This window comes from Neoarius graeffei, chromosome 10 (assembly GCF_027579695.1).
Source record: "Neoarius graeffei isolate fNeoGra1 chromosome 10, fNeoGra1.pri, whole genome shotgun sequence".
Classification (NCBI taxonomy): domain Eukaryota; kingdom Metazoa; phylum Chordata; class Actinopteri; order Siluriformes; family Ariidae; genus Neoarius; species Neoarius graeffei.
The window spans coordinates 6672030-6694223 of record NC_083578.1 but is presented as its reverse complement, the minus strand read 5'-3'; the positions used below and the strand labels follow the sequence as shown (position 1 = coordinate 6694223).

The following is a 22194-nucleotide window of genomic DNA, read 5'->3' as shown; positions in this document are numbered from 1 at the left end:
TTTTTTTGATGTCTTCAAAAAACACCACTGAGCCATGCAGTTCTCTTCCTCTCAGAGACAAGCAACAAGTCATCAAGTCCACAGTCAAGTTAATGATACGTCTTAACGCCATAAAACAAAGGCTTAATGAGTTTCGCTTCGGTTTCGATCACTAACAATTATCAAAAACGGTGGACAAAGGATGAAATGAGTGCTGATACTGCTAAACTTAACACTTATGCCGCTTTTCCACTACAAACGCGGCTGAGTTGGGCTGAGCCGTGACGTGCTGAGTTGGGCTGAGTCGAGCTGAGCGGGGCTGTTGGCGTTGCATTTCGACTACAACCGCGCTGAACCATGCTGGCTGGAAGTGGGTGGGCACATTGGGTGGAGTTAGCGAAAGTGGGTGGACGTCAGGTGATGTCGTTAGGCGGCGCAAACAGTGACATCAGTGACCTTTCAAGCGGTAGTCTCACAACCTGGAGAGTAAACAATAAACATGGAGGACATGGAGTCGTTAGTGTTGCTGGTCTTGGTGCTGTGGCTTGTTGTCACCGACAACGCCAACAGATACTGGCAAGAGCGTATAGATGAGGCGAGGCGCATAAGGCTTCAGAAATTCTCATAATTCGTAATTCTTCTTCTTCCGGGTTTACGGTGTTTACAGATCCCAGCGTGCTCGCGGGGTGTGTGTGGACGTGTGAGGACACTCCTCCTCACCAATCAGTGCACAGGGGAGTGTCTGCTCACACCCCTAGCCTCACTCAGCTCGGTTTGGCTCGCTTCAGCCCCACTCCAGAACCGTGCGAGTTTTGGGGGCTAAGCAGGGCTGAAGCGAGCGGAGTCGTGCTGTTCTTAGATAGTCGAAACGCGAGCCGTGTCGGGCTGAAGCGAGCTGAAGCGAGCTGAAAAAGGGTAGTGGAAAAGGGCCATTAGTTAAAGCACACCGCTGGTGTTTTTATACCCCCCACCCACCCACCCAGCCCTGCCCGCCCAGTGGCGTGACATAAATGACATCATCAGTGATTTGAACCACATGAATGAACTGAATGGTGAAGATTTAGAAAACTGAGCGAGTCAGTGTTTGGACCTTCATAACGAACGATACAGCGGTCACCTCCGTCACTTCCATAACAGACGAAGAAATCAATCATCGCCTCCGTTTGTGATCCTTTAACTCCGTCAGTGAACTGCAAGAGTGACTCGGAAGGAGAAATTTGTGATCGGGAATTTTAATGTCGCTAATATTTTGCATATCATGCGCAATGTGAGGGTTTGGTGTGACAAGTGGCTCCATTTCAGTGTTAGAGTAGAACTTTTCGGTATAACGAACTATTCGGACGTCAGCCGAGGAGTTCACTATCGCGGAGTTGCTGTGAATATTGAATCTTCAAATGATTCTAAAGAGTGTTGACTTTGTAACAGGTCACTGTTTGTATTTTATGTCGTGTCTATTTATTTATAATTACCTTTATTTTTATTTCTTCATTCATTTTTGTTATTTTCTGATTATAACGCTCACCTCCTGACTGGCTACCTGATCGACACCAAACGTAGAACTTTGTACAGAGCGACTTTCACTGGAAACGTCTCTTAATTGACCCACAAAATGGCGGACGCTGGGAGTGAGCCGCAAAGCAAGTGAGAGCTGTCTATACGGAATGTTCAGGATAATGTGTAAGACAGGGTGACCAGACGTCCCGGTTTTACCGGGACAGTCCCGATTTGGGGTTGTGTGTCCCGAGTCCCGACAAAAGTCTGTCGGAACACGGATATGTCCCGGTTTTCGACACTCGCGACGTTTGCGACTGAGCAGCGTGGGAATCATTAGCGGAGAAATGTCTGCATTTACTATTTTGATGAATTGACCGGTGTGGCAGCGGGGGCGTGGTCAAGCGTCGGTCTGTGACCGGAGGGCGGAGTCAGGGAAGGTAAGTGGCAGAATCACTGCACCTGATGTGAATTAATGTGTTTGTGTGTCTTCCCAGTGACCGCGCCCTATTTAAGGAGAGAGAGAGAGAGAGCTCTCTCCCCAACCAGACGACTGGAGTGTGTGCATTGGCGGGGAGAGTAAAAAGTTTGCTGAAAAGTGAAAATAAAAAGAGTTTTGTGAACTCAGTTCTGGCCTGCCATCCTTTTGTGCTCAGTCCCGGGTTTCAGCACCACTGTGACAGTCTGTATGGGTGGGTGGAGCACAGAAGGACGGCAGGCCAGAACTGAGTTCACAAAACTCTTTTTATTTTCACTTTTCAGCAAACTTTTAACTCTCCCAGCCAACGCACACACTCCAGTCGTCTGGTTGGGGAGAGAGCTCTCTCTCTCTCTCCTTAAATAGGGCGCGGTCACTGGGAAGACACACAAACACATTAATTCACATCAGGTGTAGTGATTCTGCCACTTACCTTCCCTGACTCCGCCCTCCGGTCACAGACCGACGCTTGACCACGCCCTCGCTGCCACAACAGGAATCGCAGACTTTCCTGGTTACTGCTCCCTGGCCCTGTGGCATGGGTGTTTATTTAGCCACATTATTCCAGACAACAGAACGTGTTGCCATGCAACAATAAAATAAACATTAACTGGCGCGAATGTTCTTTGTCTAGCAGCTAGCAGCAGTAATGCCGCAGCAATTATGCCGAAAAGAAAATGTACCTTTTCCAAAGGTTTACAGGGCACCTACCCCTTCCTCCGAGAGGTGCAGAACAATGCACACGAAGCCGACTGCACACACTGTAAGTGCTCCTTCTCCGTAGCCCACGGTGGTAACGCCGATATACAGGATCACATTAAAACGGCTAAACGCCTTAGCTTTGTTCCTGTACTGAGTTGGGTAGCCTATGTTGCAAATGCTGTGCTCTACTGTGGGGGCTTTCCTCGGGCCGTCGCCCCTCTCCTCCTTTACTGCTGTTTTGTTTGAGTGTATATTCTCAAATCACTTGTCTCTTTTTTGTTTCTGTTTAACATACCATTCTGACAGTTTGGCCGTATTGCTGTGTTGAACAGCTTGTTGCACCTTCCATTAAAGTGTTCACTTTTGTACACATCTTCTTGCTTTATTCATTCAGTTGTGGGGAATGGTTAGTAAGGTTGATTCTGACCTCGGCTATGTTGAGGTCACATATCTACTTTTTAAGTTCATGCTATAGTGCATACAATTTTAGAGATATAGCCTACATGTGCATATGCATTCTTCTTGGTGTTCTCACAAACAGGTGAAATAAATCAGTTTAAATTTGGCCTATGGACATAGCCTGGCCTATTCTCAGCCATTACAACATCTGTTGTCTGACCATAATGTAACTGATCTGTATCCCACTATGCTACTAGATAACAAAATGCCTGTTTGTTTTATTTCATGTGAGATGTTGATAAATGTGAGCTTCAACAAAATGATAAGAGCACCTCTCTGAGTGTCACGTTTACGTAAAAAAAAGGTGTGCGTGCACGAGCATGGTCGCGCGCAGGGTGCGATTTGTCAAAAAAACAGAAGGGGGGATGTTTTTTTTTTTAAATCATGAAAGGTCACAAAATTAAGGTAACAATAGGCTAACAGCTCAATAACATCCGATGATATCAAATGAATAACACTAAATGAAAACGAACACTAAACCAGAGATAGTAAATTCATCTTCCTATCTCTCTGACTAAATACACGAACACTAACACAACAAAGTTCGCATTGCTTGTCGCGTTGCTGTGATGTTTCTCTCCCTCCGGATTAAATGGACAGTGACTCGAAAATCACTGAAATACATGAATACTAAATGAACAGTTTGCTCTGATGGCGCAGTTCACATTGTGCGCAGCTTTCCGATTTAAACTGTTTTTTTCTCATCCTTATACTTCCTGTTTCATGGACTGTAACGGATTTGCTTATTTAGTAATTTTAATACAGAATTTACTTTGAAATTATAATCAGACACTCCAACGCCCCCCCTAAAAAAAAAAAATTGGCCGTGAAAAAGGCGGCATCCGCCAAAAGGCGCGCTGTTTGCATCCCTGCAGATACATTGATACATTGTAGATAATAACAATATTGTGGCAGCGGGGGCGTGGTCAAGCGCCGGCCTGTGACAGGAGTGCGGAGTCGGGGAAGGTAAGTGGCAGAATCGCTACACCTGAGTGTAATTAACCTGTGTTTTGTGTGTTAGGGTTTTGCTGGGATTCGAACCTGGTTCGTTGGTGTGATGATCCAGCAAACCCCCACTAGGCCACCAGGGGGATGACTCAAATGCAGAGGCGTGAGGCGGAAGTAGAAAAAGAATCAAAAAGGTTTATTTAAACTATATACACTATATACAGGGCAAAACAAAAGACAAAAAAAACCAAAGAGTGTAATCCAAAAGAAAAGCAAAGTGCAAAAATACAAAAGCTAAGAAGATCAAAAAAACACAGTACAAAGGAAACTGGAGATAAACATAACAGCACAAAGACTCCGTGACAAGAGGACTGAACTCAGGGGTATAAATAGACAAACTAATTAAGGACACAGGTGAAGATAATTAGGCAATTAACACAAACACAAGACACAGGAACAGTGGCGGCCTCTAGAGGCCAAAATAAACACGACATGAAAAGGAAATAACAGCGGCCTCTAGAGGCCAAAACAGTCCTAGTCCTAACAGGACCCCCCCCTCTAGGAGCGTCTCCTGACGTTCCCAGGGCGATCCGGATGGGCCGAATGGAAGTCCCGACATAGTTCTTTATCAAGGACATCCCGAGCAGGAACCCAGCAGCGCTCCTCAGGACCATAGCCCTCCCAGTCTACCAGATATTGCAACCCGCCGCGGACCCGGCGGGAGTCAAGCAGGCGATTCACAGTGAACACAGTCTGCCTCTGGAAGATGCGGGGGGGTGGGGGGTTCCTAGGGGCAGGGGCATACGTAGACGTCAGTACGGGCCGTAACAGGGAAACATGGAAAGTGGGGTTGATCCTCAGAGTCCGGGGCAACTGGAGCCGGTAGGAGACAGGGTTCACCCTGCGCACCACCTTGAAGGGGCCAATGTAGCGAGGAGCAAGCTTGCGGTTCTCCACCCGCAGTGGAAGGTCCTTAGTGGACAGCCAAACACGCTGCCCAGGGCGGAAAGCGTGTGCAGGTCTTCTATGGCGGTTGGCCTGAGTCTGGTTGGTTCTGGAGGTCTGTATGAGGGTCTTCCTGACCTTGCTCCAGGTCTTGCGACACCGTCTCACATATTGGTTGACCGAGGGCACCCCCGCGTCCTCCTCCTGGTCCGGGAACAGAGGTGGCTGGAACCCGAATTGGCACTGGAATGGCGACAGCTTGGTGGCCGATGACTGCAGGGTGTTGTGGGCGTACTCCGCCCATGGCAGCCAGGTGCTCCACGATGTCGGGTTATCCATAGCCAGGCCTCGCAGGGTGGTTTCCAGGTCCTGGTTGAGCCTCTCCGTCTGACCATTGGACTGTGGGTGAAACCCAGAGGAGAGGCTGGCAGTGGCTCCGATGACCTTGCAGAACCCGTGCCACACTCGGGAGGAGAACTGGGGCCCTCGGTCTGAGACGATGTCCTGTGGAAGACCAAAGACTCGGAAGACATGATTAAACAAAAGTTTCGCAGTTTCAAGAGCAGAGGGGAGTTTGCACAGTGGTATGAAGCGGCAGGCCTTGGAGAATCTGTCAACTAAGACCAAAATGACCGTGTTACCTTGTGACTCAGGGAGACCCGTGATAAAGTCGACTGCCACGTGGGACCAGGGACGCCGGGGAATGGTCAGAGGATGCAGGAGACCCTGGGGACGCTGTCGTGGGTTCTTGGTTCTGGTGCAAACCTCACAGGACAGGACAAATGACCTTACTTCCTGCTCCATGTTAGGCCACCAGAAGCGTCTTTTCAGGAAGTCCAGGGTCCTCCGAGCTCCCGGGTGGGCGGTGAGAGGGGAAGAGTGACCCCACTGGAGAACCTTGGCCCGGGCTTGATGTGGGACGTACAAGAGGCCTGGTGGCCCCGTCCCAGGACCGGGGTCCTGGCGTTGGGCTCGTCGGACAGCCTCCTCAATACCCCAGCGGACAGGGGCCACAATCCGGGACACAGGGATAATAGGCCCGACTTCATTCTCCCTGTTAGTGGCAGAGAACAGTCTGGACAGTGCGTCAGGTTTGGTGTTCTTGGAGCCGGGGCGGTATGAGAGGGTGAAGTCAAATCGACTGAAAAACAGGGCCCACCTAGCCTGTCGAGGGTTCAGTCTCTTGGCTTGCTGGAGGTACTCCAGGTTCTTGTGGTCAGTCCAAACCAGGAATGGATGTTGTGCTCCCTCCAGCCAGTGCCTCCACTCCTCAAGGGCCAGTTTGACCGCTAGCAGTTCTCGATCCCCCACATCGTACCGGGACTCAGCAGGACTCAGGCGGTGGGAGAAGTAAGCGCAGGGGTGCAGCTTTCCTTCCGAACGTTGAGAGAGCACCGCGCCGACACCACTGTCCGAGGCGTCCACCTCCACGATGAATGGTTGGGAGGTGTCCGGGAGAACCAGAATGGGTGCCGTGCAGAAGCGGTCCTTGAGGTCTTTGAACGCCTTTTCTGCCTGAGGAGACCAGCCATAAGATCCACCTGTCCCTTTGGTGAGGTCTGACATGGGTGCTGCCACAGAACTGAAGTTCCTGATGAACTTGCGGTAGAAGTTAGCGAATCCTAAGAACCGCTGAACCTCCTTAACGGACTTGGGAGTAGGCCAATCCCGGACGGCCAGGGTCTTGGCAGGGTCCATTTGGAGTTGGCCTGTCCGTACAATAAATCCCAGAAAGGAGACCTCGGGAACATGAAATTCGCATTTCTGGGCCTTGGCGAACAGATTGTTCTGTAGCAGCCTCTGGAGAACCTGGCGGACATGGTGGCGGTGCTCCTGCACGGTCTTGGAAAAGATAAGGATGTCATCGAGGTAGACAAAAACGTATAGGTTAATCATGTCCCTTAAGACGTCGTTGATTAGGGCCTGAAAAACAGCTGGTGCGTTGGTGAGTCCGAAGGGCATCACCTGGTATTCGTAGTGCCCAGACGGGGTGTTAAAGGCAGTCTTCCACTCGTCTCCCTGTCGGATACGGATGAGGTGGTATGCGTTCCGTAGGTCCAACTTGGTGAAGACGGTGGCGCCTTGGAGCAGGTCGAAAGCTGTGGACATCAGCGGAAGGGGATATCGGTTGCGCACAGTGATCTTATTCAGGCCCCTGTAATCAATACATGGTCGGAGCCCCCCATCCTTCTTGCCGACAAAGAAGAAGCCGGCTCCAGCAGGTGAAGTGGAGGGTCGAATAAACCCAGAGACCAGGGCATCTTTGAGGTATTCCTCCATGGCCTTGCGTTCTGGCTGAGAGAGTGAAAACAGTCTGCCACGAGGAGGGGTAGTCCCAGGGAGCAAGTCGATGGCACAGTCGTAGGCCCGGTGCGGAGGAAGAACGGCGGCCCTGCTCTTGCTGAATACCTCCTTGAGATCCCAGTACTCTGTGGGAACTTGAGATAACTCGGTGAGATCAGGGGGCTCGGCAGGAGACACAGGAGAGCTAGAGAGCAGACAAGAGGCATGGCATGCAGGGCCCCATTCCACAACCTGGCTAGTTACCCAGTCTATGCGAGGGTTGTGGCGAGTAAGCCAAGGAAGGCCTAGAATAACTGGGAACTCAGGTGAAGGAATCAGGTGCAGGGATATTTCTTCCTTGTGACCTTGAGACTGGAGGAAGACTGGAGAAGTAACTTGAGTGACTCTTCCATCACCTAACGCTTGGCCATCGAGGGCAGACACAGACAGAGGGACTTCAAGAGGTGCAGTAGGTATATTGATGCTTTGGGCGAAGTGAATATCCATAAAGTTCCCAGCCGCCCCTGAGTCTATCAAAGCTTGACAAGAGTGGACAGACTCACCCCAGGAGATGGAGACCGGGATGTAGATTCCTTGGCCAGGGAGTCCGGGAGAGAGAGTAGGCCCCGTCACAACCCTCCCTCGGCTGGACGGGGCGGTCCTTTTCCCAAGAGTTCGGGACATGATGCTCGGAAGTGACCAGGCTTGCCACAGTAGATGCAGCACTTGTCTCTCCTTCTGCGCTCCCTCTCAGATGCGGAGAGGCGAGTACGACCCACTTGCATGGGTTCTGGACAGTCACTGAAGGAGGTAGACGGTCTCCAGGTAGAGGTAGGGAGGCTGGGGGGGCTCAAGGCTTGGTGGCGTTCTCTCATCCTGTTGTCCAGACGAATAGCATGTGAGATGAGGGTTTCGAGGTCACTTGGGCATCCAATAGAGGCCAGACCGTCCTTGATGGGGTCAGACAGACCATGGTGGAAGGCTGACACCAGGGCAGTCTCGTTCCATCCACTTACTGCTGCGAGTGTTCGGAACGAGATGGCGTAATCTGCGACGCTTCCTCCTTGCCGGATGGACATGAGCTTTCGGGCTGCGTCGGTACTGATGTCTGCCTGATCGAAGACCCGAAGCATCTCTTCAGAAAACAGCTGGAAATCAAAGCACTCAGGTCCCTGTCTTTGCCAGATAGCAGTAGCCCAGGCTCGCGCCTTACCAGCTAATAAGGTGATCACAAAGGCAATCTTGCGGCGATCCGTAGTGTAGGTGGTAGGCTGAAGCTCAAAGGTGAGTTGACACTGGGTAAGGAACTCTCGGCACTCACTGTGCTTGCCGTCATACCTCTGTGGTGCAGGAAGGCTGGGTTCGCGAGGTGAAGAAGGCAGCATTGCAGGAGGCACTGGAGCAGGAGTGGGAGCTGGATCAGGAGCAGGAACTGGATCAGGAGCAGGAGATGCAGGCAGAGATGTCAGCTGTGCCAGGGTTTTCCCAATTTGCTGAAGCAGTTCCTCGTGGCGAGCGAGGGCCTCACGTTGGCTGGTGAGCGTACGTCCATGAGCGTCCATGGTTGCTCCGAAGCGTGTCAAAGCTGCCATAATTCCCTGAAGGTTGGCCGGGTAGACAGTTGAAGCAGCCTCTGCTGAGTCGGTCATGACGGAGTCTTTCTGTTAGGGTTTTGCTGGGATTCGAACCTGGTTCGTTGGTGTGATGATCCAGCAAACCCCCACTAGGCCACCAGGGGGATGACTCAAATGCAGAGGCGTGAGGCGGAAGTAGAAAAAGAATCAAAAAGGTTTATTTAAACTATATACACTATATACAGGGCAAAACAAAAGACAAAAAAAACCAAAGAGTGTAATCCAAAAGAAAAGCAAAGTGCAAAAATACAAAAGCTAAGAAGATCAAAAAAACACAGTACAAAGGAAACTGGAGATAAACATAACAGCACAAAGACTCCGTGACAAGAGGACTGAACTCAGGGGTATAAATAGACAAACTAATTAAGGACACAGGTGAAGATAATTAGGCAATTAACACAAACACAAGACACAGGAACAGTGGCGGCCTCTAGAGGCCAAAATAAACACGACATGAAAAGGAAATAACAGCGGCCTCTAGAGGCCAAAACAGTCCTAGTCCTAACATTGTGTGTGCTTTCCCCAGTAAACCGCGCCCTATTTTTAAGGAGGGAGAGTAAGAGCGGAGGGGAGCTTCCCGAGAGGAGACTACAGTGTGTGTGTGTGTGTGCGCGAGAGTCTCCGAGTGTTGGTTTTGAATTGCCCGACTGAAAAGTACGGCAATAAAGCCTGGTATTCACCCTGATCTTTGTCCTGCCGTCCTCTGTGCTCCACCCACACGTTATTTCCGCTACAGTGGTGCTGAAACCCGGGAAGGTGGAGCACCTGTCCTGCAGCCCCATGGAATCCTCCCCGTTCGCGGACTTGGTCCACGCCCTCGCCACGGCTCAGCAGAGCCAGCACCAGGCACTCGTCACGCTCCGGAAGGAGCAGGAGCGCCGCTTCGAAGCCCTGGTGCTGGCTCAGCAGGAAGACCGAGAGGCGTTCCGGCGTCTCCTCACGTCGGCGGGGTCCACCAGCGCCCCGGCCGCGGGCCCGTCTCCCCTCACCTTGACCAAGATGGACCCGCAGGATGACCCCGAGGCTTTCATCGCGTTGTTCGAGCAGGTCGCCGAAGCCTCGGGGTGGCTGATGGAGCAGCGCGCGGCGCGCCTCCTCCCCCTCCTGACGGGAGAGGCGCAGCTGGCCGCACTACAGCTCCCCGCTGACCACCGGCTGGCCTACACCGACCTTCGCCGGGCTGTCCTCCAGCGTGTAGGGCGCACGCCGGAGCAGCAGCGCCAGCGCTTCCGCGCGCTGCGGATGGAGGAAGTCGGCAGCCCGTTCGCGTTCAGCCAGCAGATCCGGGACGCCTGCTGGCGGTGGCTGAGGGCCGAAGATCGCGACGCCGAGGGAATCATCGACCAGGTGACGCTGGAACAGTTCATTGCCCGCCTACCCGCCGGAACCGCGGAGTGGGTCCAGTGCCACCGCCCGTCGTCGCTGGATCAGGCCGTAGGACTGGCAGAGGATCATCTGGCAGCTGTCCCGGCGGCAGGACAACTGATGACATCGTCTCCTCTCGGGAAGCTCCCCTCCGCTCTCACTCTCCCTCCTTAAATAGGGCGCGGTTTACTGGGGAAAGCACACACAAAACACAGGTTAATTACACTCAGGTGTAGCGATTCTGCCACTTACCTTCCCCGACTCTGCCCTCCTGTCACAGACCGGCGCTTGACCACGCCCCCACTGCCACAAATATCTTTGCGTTCTATGAAAATGCAAAGATATTGTTATTATCTACAATGTATCTATTTGCTGGGGACGTTCGTGAACATCAAAGCTGCCACTTCGGGTCATTTTGAAAGTGAGTGCAATGTAGACCATAGAAAACTGTCACAACATGCCTGTCATGTCAACTTTTTTTTTGGTTTGTTTGTTTTATTGACGGGGTTGTCCCCGAGGATTTTTTTTTCAGCAGAGATAAAAACCAGAGGGGGGGATGATCCCCACCATCCCCCCCCCAGCAAATCGCACCCAGGTCGCGCGCAAAAGTGTCCCGGTTTCAGACTAGGGAAATCTGGTCACCCTAGTGTAAGACACACGGAGCTCGAAACAGGTGAGTTAGTGAGCTAACAAACCTCGCCAGATACACTGAAGCTGTAAGAGTTTGTGCTTTAGCTAGCAAGCCAAGTATCGCTACACTGATAACGAAGTTCAGTTCAACATAGCTCGCTTGTACGGTATAATTAGCATAATTGTGCAAAAATGCGTTTCATTTTCAGATTTGATTTGTATGGGGTGCCAAGTGTCACCGGGCCCATTTCGTGGACGAAATGCATTTCGTCCATCACAGAATGCATTCCGTGATGGACGAAATACATTCCGTGATGGACGAAATGGGCCCGGTGACACTTGGCACCCCATAGATTTGGTAATTACAAAAAAAAGTTACTTTTCAGCAGTTACTTGTGTCTTGATCAGAACATTTACTTTACGACGGTAGGATTTTAGCGTTTAGTTTTGCTCAACTCGAGGTGTTTGTACTCGTTCCACCACTGGAAGCTGAACAGATGATAACATGAAGCACATAGAGGATCTCTGTGACTCAAGATCATGAGTTCGTCATTAAAGTCACGACATGGTGCTGTTCGAGTGAAATACAGTACGTGTACACACACACACACACACACACACACACACAGAATGAAACAAACTCGCAGCACATGTTCTCTGCATCATCATGACGGATTTATCTGGAGATGGTCTCCGATCTGAAGAACAACTCACACATGTCTGATTCTGATTTGTGTGTGTGTGTGTGTGTGTGTGTGTGTACCTGACGAGACGCTGTTATTTATTTCCCTTCGATCAGAAATCTCAGCACACTCAATCACACCTGAGAATGTTTCATTTTTTTAAAGACAAAATCTCACCAGTTGCTGAACGACGTGGATAAATAGGTCGAGCTCGCTCCAATGGATTATTTTATGCACCTCTATAAATCTTCTGTTGGACTTACGGGCAGGAAATATCTTTCATGTCCAGCCTTTCGTGCAAGTCTGAACTGTATCGACTTCAGCGGTTTCATTTTGCTTGAACGGTTTGAACGATTAAGAGTTACACGATTTTCACACAAGAAGCGACACCCGCTGGTGTTCAGTTCATTTTCAATGGGATGCGGGTGGGGGGGTGGGGGATTGACTGATCAGCATACATTACATTTACAGCATTTAGCAGACGCCCTTATCCAGAGTGACGTACCATACAACACACCCAGAGCAGCCTGGGGAGCAGTTGGAGGCTCGGCGCCTTCCTCAAGGGCACTTCAGCCATTCCTGCTGCTCCAGGGAATCAAACCAGCAACCTTTTGGTCCCAAAGCTGCTTCTCTAACCATTAGGCCATGGCTATGACATCCTGTTTATCCAATGAGATCACACTTTACATTGAGGTGACAAGACGGAGGAGCATTTAATTTTGGTGATGATACTGTAATTAAATTTTCTCAGGCGAGTGCTTGGGAGGCGATCAGGGCGAGGCTCAGAGTCACAGGAAACGTAAAAGCGAAAGGATTTTATTTATCAGTGGCAGCTGGGACTATCGTGTGTGCTTGTGATCTTTAAATTAACGCTAAACTATAACGTGAATTTCTATTTCAGTTAACTTTCAGGTTAACATTAATAGTCTTGTCCTAAAATTGACCCCTTTTTCCTCTCACTTTTAAAAGCATCAGTCATCACGTTTCCATCCCAAACAGACAGAAAAGGCGTAAAGTTTCTTGACGTGTTTATCGAACGTGTATGGATGGCTGTTTTGATTTCCGAAGTCTTCCTTTAAAAACAACGTAAGAAAATGCACAAATTCCATCCTATCATTCATCACGTTTTTATCTTTAATTTGCATAAAATTTATAAATTATAAGAATTAAAGTGGATTAAATTAAACGACAGGTAGGTTTATCAGACGTGGTTTGATTACAGTGGTGTTGCCATGGTTACCTCACCGACACCGAGCCTGTCTTTCACATGAGAGGCGGGGCAGGAGGGTGCGGTGCGGAGAACGGGACTCGTGCCCTCAGAATCAGTATCAGAAACATCTGTCCCCATCACCCCAGCATACTCTGTGTGGTTAGTCCCGCCCCCACATCCTTAAATGGTCAACGCTTGGTGTTTTTGGCACTGTATACCAGAGGCTGTGTTTTAGTCAAACCTGCTCGTCATCCTCATGTGTCTCTGAGGTCAGCTATGCGGTTTAACTCCAGATGTTTCCTTCCATTGGAAAAGAAGATCTATGACTGCATCTACATGCTGTATTTAGTCTGACATTGTTGCCCCTCCCCCCATCGGTGCGCACATCGTTGTCCCTCCCCCCAGATATTCAACACTTCCTGGATCGTGAAAGGAAAAAAAAAAGGCTGCTTCTGTGATTATTGTTTTATTTTGCCTTCAAATTGTTGCTTGAACTTTGGCTCACACCAAACTCTTTCTTCCTTAATCACATGACCATGTGACTCAAACATCTGGATTGGTAGTAAACAAGGGCAAGTCGCTGCCTCATTCTATTGACAAACATAATTAGATTTGCAAAAAACAAACAAACAAAAACAAAGAGAGCTGCAATATTTAAGTGGACAGCGTCATGGTACTGAACGCAAGTCACAAGTTTCAACACCAGAACTACGAATAGGAAAGTTTGGAGATGAGCGAGTTGGTGATTTTAAAATATATATATATTTTTTAACATTTTAAATATACTCCAAGTACATCTCAGTATTTTCTTAGAACTGTCTACAAGAGAAAGCAGTAAAATATTGCTTATATACGTGCCACTCAGGCACTCAGGACATTTCCCCTCCCTACCACAAGGGGTCACCATCACTGGATTTCCAGCATGATCACCCAAACTGACATCAGCCCAAACTTCTGGGTTACGTTTGGGTTTTCTGTGATATAAACATTCAGTGTGACGTATTGTTTAAGTTCTGAGACGTTGTTCCCGTGTTGTCTTTATGTCCCTCAACCTCGCTCTTTTTTCTGGTTTTGTGATTCGGCTCATCTTTACGCCTGAACTGATCTGCTTTAGAGTTAAACGAGACCGTCAGTGACGGTGTAGCTCACTCCGGCCCCGTCTAGTCCAGAAGGAACGATCTAAAGTGGGACACCTTCCTTGCACAATAAATGTTGCAAGCTATATACACTATATACAAGCTATATACACTATATACAAGCTATATATAGAAGTGATATCCACCCTAGGAATACCGACCTATTTACCAGAAAGAATCCAAAATGGCGAGGAATTTTTGTTGAACTGCTCATTAAGGCTTAATTAGTCCATGACTTCGTTAATAATTGTAATGAAGCAAATCTGAGTAGAAGTTATACATATGCACCCTAGATACCCCTACCTTCATGCCAGAAAGAATCAAAATCGGTGAAGAATTGAGAGAAGAAGCGATTTTCATGAAATGTGGACGACGCCCAACGGATGACACATGATGGCATAAACTCATCACCAGTCGGACAGATGAGCTAATAACCACTGCCTGTTACACGGACACCGAGTTTGCATTGTGGCATATTAAACCTCATGCACTTGGGTGTTCACGCTGGCTGTGACTCTCCGTTGTCCGCGTGTCTGTGTTTTAAATGCAATAATAATTTACTTTCGTTTGACGTTTGCCAAAGGCCATGATGTCAGCTGTGAAGCTGCACAGATCCATCGACTTTCAGTCTCTTAAGTAGTAAACAGCGAATAGTATATTATACCCCGTCCTTTCAGTCGGGAAACACTCCAAGGAAAAACTAATGTTCCTGTAAAAGTGTAAAGCGTTATTGATGTGTTTTTGTAGAATTCTAAGACCAGATTTTAGCACTCAGCCAGTTCGGCTCATTTATATTGTAACCATGGAGATTTGGACATCATGTTATAATGTGCGGAAAATGGAAGCAGGATACAAGAACTATCAAACAGTGCAAGCAAGAAAACGTACCATTATCAACAGCAATCAAGGCTCAGAAATGCACAAACTAAATGGCAAGACTTCACAAGGATCCAGACTTGAAGGACTTGAATCTGACTCGTGCCATAATTTTAAGGGCTCGTGACTCGACTTGGACTTGAGCACTGAAGACACGGACTCATGCATTAACTGCATTCGGACTTGTAATTTGGAGACGAGGACTCAGATTTTTTCTTTATTTTTTGTTACATGCCATAATAATTTGGCATAAGATATTTACTAGTATATCTACATTATTTTTTGTACTAATTTCATGCAAGAGTGTCACACCTGTGCGCCTTGGCACGTGCATCAGATAGACTCTCGGGCGCTCTCCGGACAGCGCACGCGCCAAGCGGACTCTCTCACATGCCATAAACGACTCGCGCCTGCACAGGATTAAGGTGCAATCAGCTCGCCGATATAAAAACCGTGAAAACACACTTACTTTGCGAAGTATTGAGTTGCGTTGCTGATACATTACCGAGCCTTATTTCCTTGTTTGGGTTCCTGATCCCTGATTTCCTGTTTCTCGTCTTTGATTCTGCCGAGTCTACGATAGCCTGTTTGTGCCTCGCTTGACCTATCGCCTGGTTCACCGTTTTACGATTTTGCCTGCCGTTCTGGATTGTTTACCATCTTCACTTGTATTAATAAACACACCTTCTGCACTTACATCCGTCTCCCAACCGTCTCTGACAGAATAGTTCACACTCCCTGATAAAGAGAAGCACATTCACCTGTTCATACGACATGTTCAGGAACAAACTAATGTTAATGGCGCTGAAACAAACAGATGCCGTCAAATGGTGCGGGTGGAGTCTTGGACTCGGCTCGAAATTTTCTTTAATGACTCGGACTTGAACACTGAGGACTCGAAACTGGACTCAGACTCGAGGTTTAGTGACTCGACTGCAACACTGCAAGGATCCTGAAACAGGTGAGCACAATCAGTAACAGACCAATGAGAGGTCGGGGCGGAGCCAGGCACAAAAACTGTAAAAACTAAACAATGATCAGAAGGAAAAATTCATCTTAATGTGTAACAAAGATTATTTCGAATGATGTAAGACCGTTTTATCCCCAGTAGTCTGACATTAAAATGAGTTTAATGACCGCTATCAGCTCTTTTACAGCACCTCTTTATTCTCCTTCGGGTTTTTCACAGGAAAAGTAACAATACCTCCGTTAGTCATTCTCACTGAGAGCTTCAACCCTGCGAATGTGAAACCATTGTGTGAATAAAAAACATGCACAGACTCGAATTTAAAAAATTAGACTAATGACACACCTTTTCCTAATAATCTGATTACGGGGCATCGTTAGATCATTTATGATTATTACAAGAAATCTGGTAATTGCTTTAATTTAAGCACATTAAATGTGTATGTTTTTGATACTTATTTTGTGGGGGTTTTTAAATGCATAAGGACATGTTAATGTTATATGAGCATGTTTGTTATGTTCTATACGAGCACTGAATACAGCATTTGAAAGCGTACCATTATGTTAATTTTGTTGCAGCTGAGAGACGACAAAAGGCTTCTTTCACCCGCCACGTGAACGAAAATCTACTGAAAATGTCACCAAAATCCCAAGAGTTTTGAGGAAAGTGTCTCTCCGACAGCTTGTTTAGATGATGAAGCATTTCCGTTCTGACTCACGCCTCCATTAGAGTTGAACAGTGAGTGGGAGAGCTAATGGAGCTCGAGGCAAACGGAGCTATACATTAGCGCTGAGCGAGCGTCACTCGTGGCAGGGAAGGAGGACTGAGCCGAGTGTTCACTCCAGAGAAGTGAGTGCTACTTGACTAGGAGCGAAAGAAAAGCACGTGGCAGCTATTTATCCGACGCTCAGCATAACGAATAGCTCAGAAGTGCCACGGATCGTTACGCAGGAGGTCAAGTGCGACACGCGACACGTCAGGACGAGAGAGATTCATTATTTATTTAATATCATCTACCTGAACGATCCATTTCAATCAATTAAGGCTCAGCGCATGCTCCAGCGGGAAGAGTAATTGTTGTGGGTGTGGACATTGACCACTTCGAGTCATCTGATTGGCCAGAAATAATTTAGTGAAGGAGAATAAATGGATTTAGTAAAGTTTGATGAGACCAAACTTTATCTTTATTGCTAGGAATTGTTGTTAGAAAAGTCATCAGTTTCTTCTGGGACTGGGTTTCTCTTGGGTCTCTCTCTGGAGGAGGCGTGGCTTATGGCTGTTAGAAAAGGAGGTGTGGCCTCTGTGTCTGCTTGTGTGAGTGAAGGAGGTGTGGTCTGTGTTAGTCTCAAAAGGAAAGGTGTGGCCTTTGTGCTGGTTAGTCTTAGTGAAAGAGGTATAGCGTCGATGCATGTCAGGCTCAATAAAGGAGGCGTGGCCTCTGTGCCCATGAGTTTCAGTGAAGGAGGTGTGGCCTCTGTATCAGTGGAGCTGTGGCTTCATGTATCTGTCAGTTTCAGTGAAGGAGGTGTGGCCTCTGTATTGGTAGAGGTGTGGCCTTTGTATCTGTCAGTTTCAGTGAAGGAGGTGTGGCCTTATATATCTGTCAGTCTCAGTGAAGGAGGTGTGGCCTCTGTATCTGTGGAGGTGTGGCCACTTGTATCTGTCAGTTTCGATAAAGGAGGCGTGGCCTCTTGTATCTGTCAGTTTCATTGAAAGAGGCATGGCCTCTGTATCTGTGGAGGTGTGGCCACTTGTATCTGTCAGTTTCGATAAAGGAGGTGTGGCCTCTTGTATCTGTCAGTTTCACTGAAGGAGGTGTGGCCTTATATATCTGTCAGTCTCAGTGAAGGAGGTGTGGCCTCTGTATCTGTGGAGGTGTGGCCACTTGTATCTGTCAGTTTCAATAAAGGAGGCGTGGCCTCTTGTATCTGTGGAGGTGTGGCCACTTGTATCTGTCAGTTTCATTGAAGGAGGCATGGCCTCTTGTATCTGTGGAGGTGTGGCCACTTGTATCTGTCAGTTTCGACAAAGGAGGTGTGGCCTTTTGTACCTGTCAGTTTCACTGAAGGAGGTGTGGACTCTTGTATCTGTCAGTCTCAGTGAAGGAGGTGTGGCCTCTTGTATCTGTGGCGGTGTGGCCACTTGTATCTGTCAGTTTCGATAAAGGAGGCATGGCCTCTTGTATCTGTGGAGGTGTGGCCACTTGTATCTGTCAGTTTCATTGAAGGAGGCATGGCCTCTTGTATCTGTGGAGGTGTGGCCACTTGTATCTGTCAGTTTCGATAAAGGAGGCGTGGACTCTTGTATCTGTCAGTTTCATTGAAGGAGGCGTGGCCTCTTGTGTCTGTCAGTTTCATTGAAGGAGGTGTGGCCTCTTGTGTCTGTCAGTTTCATTGAAGGAGGCGTGGCCTCTTGTGTCTGTCAGTTTCATTGAAGGAGGTGTGGCTTCTTGTGTCTGTCAGTTTCATTGAAGGAGGTGTGGCTTCTGTATCTGTCAGCTTCAGTGAAGGAGGCGTGTCCTTTCTTATCTGTCAGTTTCAGTGAAGGAGGCGTGGCCTCTGTATTTGTTTAGGTGTGGCCTTTTGTATCTGTCAGTTTCAGTGAAGGAGGCGTGGCCTCTGTATTTGTGGAGGTGTGGCCTTTTGTATCTGTCAGTTTCAGTGAAGGAGGCGTGGCCTCTGTGTCTGTCAGTCCTTATGAAGGAAGCATGGCTGTCTTTGCTGTCAGTCTCAGGGAAGAAGGCGTGGCCTCTGTATTTGTTTAGGTGTGGCCTTTTGTATCTGTCAGTTTCAGTGAAGGAGGCGTGGCCTCTGTATTTGTTTAGGTGTGGCCTTTTGTATCTGTCAGTTTCAGTGAAGGAGGCGTGGCCTCTGTATTTGTTTAGGTGTGGCCTTTTGTATCTGTCAGTTTCAGTGAAGGAGGCGTGGCCTCTGTATTTGTTTAGGTGTGGCCTTTTGTATCTGTCAGTTTCAGTGAAGGAGGCGTGGCCTCTGTATTTGTGGAGGTGTGGCCTTTTGTATCTGTCAGTTTCAGTGAAGGAGGTGTGGCCTCTGTGTCTGTCAGTTTCAGTGAAGGAGGCGTGGCCTCTGTGTCTGTCAGTCCTTATGAAGGAAGCATGGCTGTCTTTGCTGTCAGTCTCAGGGAAGAAGGCGTGGCCTCTGTATTTGTTTAGGTGTGGCCTTTTGTATCTGTCAGTTTCAGTGAAGGAGGCGTGGTCTCTGTATTTGTGGAGGTGTGGCCTTTTGTATCTGTCAGTTTCAGTGAAGGAGGCGTGGTCTCTGTATTTGTGGAGGTGTGGCCTTTTGTATCTGTCAGTTTCAGTGAAGGAGGCGTGGCCTCTGTGTCTGTCAGTCCTTATGAAGGAAGCATGGCTGTCTTTGCTGTCAGTCTCAGGGAAGAAGGTGTGGCCTCTGTGCCTGTCAGTCTCAGGGAAGGAGGCGTGGCCTATGAAGCTGTGTTTCTTTTAATTCTTTTAATTAATTGTTTTAGAATAAAAATAAAATTATTTTATGTAATTTTATTTCTCTATTGTTTACTGTTTTTGTTTTTACTTCTGTAAAGCACATTGAACTGCCATTGTGTATGAAATGTGCTATATAAATAAACTTGCCTTGCCTTGACTTGCCTTCTAAAACAGAGAAAACCTGACGTGACGATACAAGATTTCTCTTCCACCTCCATCTTTAAAACTTTCTTCTGAGAGCAGAAAGCAGGCGTGAGGAACATTATGACCTGAAAGAACTCAAATAGAGGAAAAGGAGAGGAGCGTGTCGAGTCTCGGAGCATATGATGAATGTTAACTGTGTTGAATTGACCTGAACATCCTTGAATCTCATTCACTCTGCAATGAGTATTGATGGCACCTGAATCTCACGGCCCATGTGACTAACACGTCTAATTACAGCGAGCCAAATCTGCTGGAATGAATGAAGGTGTTAAACAGTGCCAACAGCACATGCATCATTTAAATGGTACATTTGTGAATCAACTTAACACTCGCAGATATTAGACTACCATATGTGCAGTGCATTGTGGGTAACACACACACACACACACACACACACGTCCTCACAGGCTCTGAGAATAGTGATTGAGGAAATAACTTTTCTTAAAATGGAATCTGATCTCGACATGAAACTTGTTTTGGGACAGAGAGAATATTTTACTGCCGGTTTCATCACGCTAACGCTTCCCTTCATCTCCCTGACAGGGTGAAGCTCAAAGATGGTGTAACATTCTTGGGGGCAAGACCCTGCAACCCCATGCTGTGGATGATCAGCCAGGACACCAGGGTCGAAGGTCACCGGGTCGTCACCCTGCACTGTCGGAAGAAAGAGTCCAGCTACGCTCAGAGGTCAGTCGTGTCACTTCACAGGTGGAAATACCGTCTCCGAGTTTCCTGCTCAGATCAGAAGGTGAATCTTGGAGTTAAATTATGGTTGCGGTATGAAATGCCACTTATGGCCCTTTTCCACTACCCTTTTTCAGCTCGCTTCAGCCCGACACGGCTCGCGTTTCGACTACCAAAAACCAGCACGACTCAGCTCGCTTCAGCCCTGCTTAGCCCCTAAAACTCGCACCGTTTTGGAGTGGGGCTGAAGCGAGCCGAAGCGAGCCGAGTGAGGCTGGGGGCGTGAGCAGACACTCCCCTGTGCACTGATTGGTGAGGAGGAGTGTCCTCACATGCCCACACACGCCCCGCGAGCGCGCTGGGATCTGTAAACACCGCAAACCCGGAAGAAGGAGAATTACGAATTACGAGAATTTCTGAAGCCTTATGCGCCTCGCCTCATCTATACGCTCTTGCCAGTATCTGTTGGCGTTGTCGGTGACAACAAGCCACAGCACCAAGACCAGCAACACTAACGACTCCATGTCCTCCATGTTTATTGTTTTACTATCCGGGTCGTGAGACTACCGCTTAAAAGCTCACTGATGTCACTGTTTGCGCTGCTTAACGACATCACGTGACGTCCACCCACTTTCGCTAACTCCACCCAATGTGTCCACCCACTTCCAGCCAGCACGGTTCAGCGCGGTTGTAGTCGAAATGCAACTCCAACAGCCCCGCTCAGCTCGACTCAGCACGGCACGGCTCAGCCCGACTCAGCCGTGTTTGTAGTGGAAAAGCGGCATTAGAGACATTTGTATTAACCTTTATGGAAAAGTGGAATTAATTCAGAATCTTTTTTTTTTTTTTTCCGATCTCAAAGCCTGTAAAGGTTGGAAAGCGTGACAGTGAACGAACTGGGGCTTGTAAATCTGATCCAAAACGCAACACTAGTGTCGTCTTTTATTTCTGTTGAAAGTATTATGATACCTGAGCTAGAAAAGGCCTCGTGGAGTTTTATTTCCATTAATACTGCTCATATGGGTATTTCATGCTGTAAAAATCTCTACCGCGAGCCTCAGGCGATGATAGTGAACAGGATCAGGAGTTAAAACTTGGTTTCTTTTCTCCTTCTCGAAAGTTAGTTCACCTTCCCGAGCACCTCTTACCAGGCTTTCATTCACAAATGAGATTCAGCAGGAAAAAAACAACAACAACCACGGCTTGGCTTTTTACCAGACTGCACAAAAAGTGCAACAGAGGTCACAAATGCTAGCTCGCTCAAATGAAAGCAGCGAGTTAAAATTCTCCTGCTTTTCTGCTACCTTGCTTCGTTTGCCCTTTTCCGCCCGTTGTAGGTCACAAGCTCGGTATTTCATTGCTGCGGTGTGAGATGTGATTGAGCTGAAAGAAGCTTCGATCCATGCTAATGTTGACTTCATGTATAGCTCGTGTCAAGTGGAGTCAATTCGGTTTGCTTGTTAAAAAAAAAAATTGATATAAAAGATCCAGAAACTTCTGAAAATACCAAAGAAAATGTGGAAAGAGGCTGAAATCAAGATTTTTTTTTTTTAATAGACAGGGAGTGTTTTTTATTCTTTTCCGAGGCGTGTAATTACACTGATCCAGATGGTTTCTCTGTGTGATATTTGCTGGTGAAAGTACAATGATGGACGAGTTAAATGAGCTTTGGCAGCCTTTTGGAATTTTTCGCCTGCGTATTTCAGTGCTGGGAAGAACCCTGTGATCCCTGGAGAATCGATTTCTTTCTCTTTTATTATGATAAATGCGGTTTGGTGATCAGACATTCTTGGCAAAGGAAAGAAATCTGAAAAATGAAAGGATTGAAAAGCCAGCCAGCTCTCACTTTCTGACGAGGTTAAAAAATGTCTCGTAATTTAACAAAGTGCAGCACAGCGAGCTGGTTAGCGCCGGAAGTGCATTGATACCGTACGCAGTCAGCAAAACACACAGCGTTTTATCTTCGAGTGAAATTTCAAATTTTTTAGAACATTGTCAAAAAGTTAGCGAGAAATTGTTGGCGATGAGAGCGTTTTGGCGGCGAGATGTGGCGTCCT

At 47.9% G+C, this 22194-nt stretch overlaps 1 protein-coding gene across 1 annotated transcript in view; it reads left to right on the top strand.

The window, feature by feature from the left end:
* The window catches only part of si:dkeyp-14d3.1 (transmembrane protein 132C), a 464566-nt gene that overhangs the window by 248141 nt on the left and 194231 nt on the right, over positions 1 to 22194 (top strand). Inside the window, exon 3 of the mRNA XM_060931177.1 lies at positions 19997 to 20140. Within this exon, the coding sequence (XP_060787160.1) occupies positions 19997 to 20140 (144 nt within the window). The remainder of the gene's footprint in view (positions 1 to 19996; positions 20141 to 22194) is intronic.